Source organism: Crocuta crocuta, unplaced genomic scaffold (genome assembly GCF_008692635.1).
Source record: "Crocuta crocuta isolate KB4526 unplaced genomic scaffold, BGI_CrCroc_1.0 scaffold139, whole genome shotgun sequence".
NCBI classification, from domain to species: Eukaryota; Metazoa; Chordata; class Mammalia; order Carnivora; family Hyaenidae; genus Crocuta; species Crocuta crocuta.
In genome coordinates, this window is record NW_027533258.1 from 11,362,464 (window position 1) to 11,366,913 (window position 4,450).

At 69.7% G+C, this 4,450-nt stretch overlaps 1 protein-coding gene across 1 annotated transcript in view; it reads right to left on the reverse strand.

The window, feature by feature from the left end:
- Positions 1-742: 742 nt before the first annotated feature.
- PITPNM3 (PITPNM family member 3) overlaps positions 743-4,450 on the reverse strand; it is a 44,928-nt gene continuing 41,220 nt past the window's right edge. The window contains exons 21-23 of the mRNA XM_077746880.1: positions 3,005-3,188; positions 1,825-1,953; positions 743-985 (exon numbers count right to left, since the gene is read on the reverse strand). Coding sequence (XP_077603006.1) covers positions 743-985; positions 1,825-1,953; positions 3,005-3,188 — 556 coding nt within the window. The remainder of the gene's footprint in view (positions 986-1,824; positions 1,954-3,004; positions 3,189-4,450) is intronic.

Sequence of the window (4,450 nt, forward strand, 5' to 3'; positions counted from 1 at the left end):
AGGGGACATCCCCTCCCTCCCAGAAAGTGGCCACTTGGCCACAGGAAAGCCAGGCCCGTGATGGTGACCCAGGATGTCTCGGGGGGCCGGCACGATGCCCCACTCACCTGTCCGCCAGGCCGCCGGGAGGCCGAGCCTGCCTTCAGAAGGCCTCCCCTCAGGGCCTGCCTGGCACCACCAAAGCCCCGGGACCCCAGGGCGGTGGCCGACTCTGCCCGACCTGCCAGCTCGGGCCAGGCCTGCCCCCCCGCAGGACTACACGGATGCCGACCGGGACTGGGGCTCGCGGTCACAGGCCCCGCACGGGGAGGCAGCCGCTGCTGCAGAGACCCTGGGGTCTCACCCCCTCGCGGCCCAGGGAGCCCCCCCCCGGGCTCCGCAGGGTCCCTCCCCGCTCCGACACTGCTGGACACATACGGGAGGGGAAAAGCAGGAAACGGCCCGTCTCGGGGAGCGCCACCCCCCCCCCGGCCCATGCGCGCAGCCCGACCCTCAGGGCACCGACTCGAACTTGGGGGGCCCGCGCGCCCAGCTGAGCGCGGGCAGCGGCCGCTCCTGGTCCTTGTCGGACTCGGGCTGGCTCTGGGCCCGCTCGGGCTTGGGGTTGGCGGGCGGCTGCGGCTGCTGCACCGACATGGTCCTGCGCAGGTGGCTGCGCTTCCGCAGGAACTCGGGCTGCGCGTGCAGGGCGAAGCTGCCCTTGCGCAGGACCATNCCGCGGGAAACGGGGAGCCCACTACCGCTAAGAGCTCCCCACCGGCCCTGAACAGCCGTACCCGCCGGGCACACTGTCCTTGTCACCTGCCGCTGAGATCCCCAAATAGAAGTCTGTGCCATCACCCAGCTTCCACCCCATGAACTCCAGCGGGTCGTGGCCCCCACGGCTGCCCTTCCTGCCCACACCCCCCCAGAAAGGGGGCAGCGGCCCAGCGGCCTCAGCAGGGCCGGGGCCCTTACAGCAGCAGACTCGCAGGGCCCCCCAGGCCTGCGGACGAGGGTCTGCACGAGCACAGTCCCCAGGGCCGCCTGCGGGCGTCAGCATCTCCCACGCGGCGCTGCTGTCTGACCTGCCCTTGCTGGTGGCTCTCACGCACCCCCCCTCGGCCTGCCCCCTCCCCCCTCCTCCAGGCTGCTCTCAGTCCCTGGACGGGCACCACCGACCTGGTCACGCTTGCCAGAAACCAGGTGCCACCCCTGGGCCTTGCTGCCGGCTCAGCCCACCCCTCTGATCCGCTCACTGCCAAGTCCAGCCCACCCGTCCTGCCTCAGAAGTGGCTCTCGGCCCTTCACCTTCTCTGCCGGCCACTGCCTGCCCCCTCCTCTCAAGGGCCTTCCCCCTGCAGCCTGAGGACCCTCAGAATCACGACTCACCCCCAGAATCCCGGCGAGCCGAGGGGCGACCGTCCGCCAGGCACTGAGGGCCCCCCCGTCTCCTGCTCCCGCCCCCGTGGGGCCCCAGCTCTGTCACCTCCTGACCTTCACTTTTGCGGCTACTCTGTCACAAAGGCCCCTCCAACCTCACACCTTTCCTGGACAATTTCTTCAGATCCCCCAAAGCCAGCCTTGCCCCCATCTTCTGTTCTGCCCCGGGGGGGGGGTCACAACCCCGGGCTCCCCGCCATCCATTGGAATTTTTCCATATACCCCGCTCGCCTGGGGGACACGACATCTGACTGCACCAGGGCCCCCCCGGCAGGTGCCCACCGTGCGTGGGGAGACCGCGAGCGAACGATGAGTGAGTGAGCAAATGAAGGAAGGAACAAGAACGACTGAACGAGGAAACAGAAGCCACCGCCCCTCCCGCCCCCCGGGGCCCCGCCCCACCTGGCACTGGGTCTGGTACTTCTTGGTGGGCCGGCCCACGATGAAGATCTGGGAGGGCAGCAGCCCCAGCACGCTGTACACGGAGATGTCCTTCGCGGAGCCGTAGGCCGCGCTGATGCGGATGAAACACTGGAACGCAGGGCAGCTGGTGGGGGGCGGGGCGCGCACGGGGCCCAGGCGGGCTCCAAGTCCAGGGGCTGCCCTCCCGCCCCGCCCTGCGCCCCGCTTAGGGGGCTCCGCCTGGGGAGGTGAGGACCACGCCCCCTGCTGTCCCCACCCGAGCAGCCATTCCGGTCACCGGAAGACGGGCAAAGACGTGGACAGGAAAGGAGGCCCGGCTCTGCGCGTCACAGGGCGGGGGCAGCTCTGTCCGGGCCTGACCCCCAGCCCCAAGCCGTCCACACCACCCCAGACCGCGGTGTTGACCCAGCTGCCTGGGCGCCTCCAGTGCCGGGTCCTAATGCTCACTCACCGCCACCCTCCAGACGCTAGCCCGTCCGCGGCTCTCCTTGAGCCCCCCCACCCTCAGGTCCCAGGTCCCAGTTTCCCTTCCTCCTGAGCGCCATCATCCGTGGGGTGACCTCCTGCCCCCGGGAAGACCCCCCGACCACCTTGGCCTACATTTGCCATCTTCACGATCAGCGGCCCCCAGGACCAAGCCGAGATCCGCCCTCTGGACTCCGCAGGCCGACTGCGCTCCTCCCCTCCCGCCCGCCTGGGACGCTGCTCTGGCACCGCCTGCCGGTCCCCCAGGCTGGCCGCGGAGAGCCGCCCGAGGGCCACGCAGCTCTGGTCCTGAACCTTCTTTCAGCTGCTCCCGGAACATTCTTCCCAAGTTCTACCTCCCGCCCTGGGTCTACCCCTGGGCCACAGATCACTGGTTCCCCCCAGGAGGGTGTGTCAGGATGCAGACGGCTGGGCCCACTCCCCAGTTTCTGATGCAGTGGGTCTGGGGGTGAGTGGGGGGCAGGGAATCGACATTTCGGTGTCGACTGAATGAACAACCAGCCGCAGAGACAGGGTCCAGGCTTTGGGGTCAGGAGATGAAGGAGGAGAGTCGGACTCTGGGATCAGGGTGAGTCGCCGAGCGTCAGGCAGGCTCCCCGCCCTCCTGTCCCCGCAGAGGATAATGACGCCCACTCGCGGGGCCCGAGGGGCCTGGGGTTGGGCCCGCACTCACCTCCTGCACGAGGTTGCGGAGGAAGAGGGCCTTCTGCCGCAGGGGGTCGTGCACCAGCCCGTCGGAGAAGAAGATCATGCCCTGGGGGAAGTTGTGCTGGCACAGCCAGGACACCACCCTCTGCTTCTGCATGTCCGGCCGGCCCGTGATGTACACGATCAGGTAGCCCAGATCCTGCCAGTGCCTGCGGACAGACGGACGGCACGGCGGGTCCAGCGGCGCGCCCCACCCCTGCAGCCACCCGGCCCCACCCGCAGCTGTCCTGAGGGGCCTGGGGACCGCAGGGAGGGACCGCAGAGCCACACCGTGGGGGGCTCAGCCCCGTGAGCGGCACGTGTCCCTGGATGGCCCACGGGCACCGCTCGCCCGCGGCCAAACTGACGCCCGTCCCAAGGCCTCCGACGTCACTCAGGCTTCCCAGCCGCGGACGAGCCACCTCTGCCTCCGGGGCTGTCCCTGCCTCCCTACCTGCTCCCCTCGGTCCCACCAGCAGCCACAGGGCCTGACCCCACCCCCTCCTGCCTCGGCGCCCTCCTAAGCCTTCGCACACATGCTCACCGGACGCCAGTCCCACCTGGGCCGTGCACCCCCCGCCGGGGTCCCCCCTGTGAGGACGAGAATCGCAACGAGGGCCGTCCTAAGGCGGGGAAGGATGAGTGCAGACCCGCCGCGTACTGGACGGGGCCCTGCCGCTACCCGTGACCACGGTGACCGCTGCCTGGGCCCAAAGCCATCCCTGGCTCCCCAGTGTCCCAAGGTCTCCAGTCCTCCGTGCACCTGGGACCCGTCACACTCTGCCCCGAGCGCCCCATCTCCCCGGCCACACGGCTGCTGTGCTCTCCAGCCGTGGACCCCTTCCCTGGATGGCGTTCAGGGCTTCATCTCCGCACAGTCCCATCCCCTAGTGCTTCAAGGCCCCCTCCTCCAGGAAGGCTCCCCTTCTTCCCCGGCGGGTCAGCCTCTCCGAGTCTGCTCCCACAGCACAGTGCCGCCCTCACCAGGGACTCTGGCTGCAAGATGCTCGACGAGCCCGGACCTGCTGGGGGCGGCTGTGGCACTGGCCACCCCGGCTCACCGTACACGGGGGGCTCCCAAGCCTGGAGAGCGGCCTGAGGGATGGGGGCGGAGGGGGGTGCGGAGGATGCGCCGTATGGACGCACAGGCTCCAACGCCACCCTGGGGCTCTGGCTATTTCCAAGCTGAGCCCGCGTGTGCACTTGTAAGTAGCCGGGTCTACGGACCGCGGCAGGGCCAGGAGCCCACGAGAGGAGCACTGCGTGGGCCCCCCCTTCCCAGCCGCGGGAGGGGGCGCTGGCTGGCGGGCGGGACTGGAGATGTAAGGGGATAAACCCCCACCCTCCCCGGACGAGCGAGGTTTGCCAGGAGTTCGAGCCTGTGCAGGCCGTCCTGGCACCAGTGCCCAGCAGGGCCTGGCTCTGAGTCCGC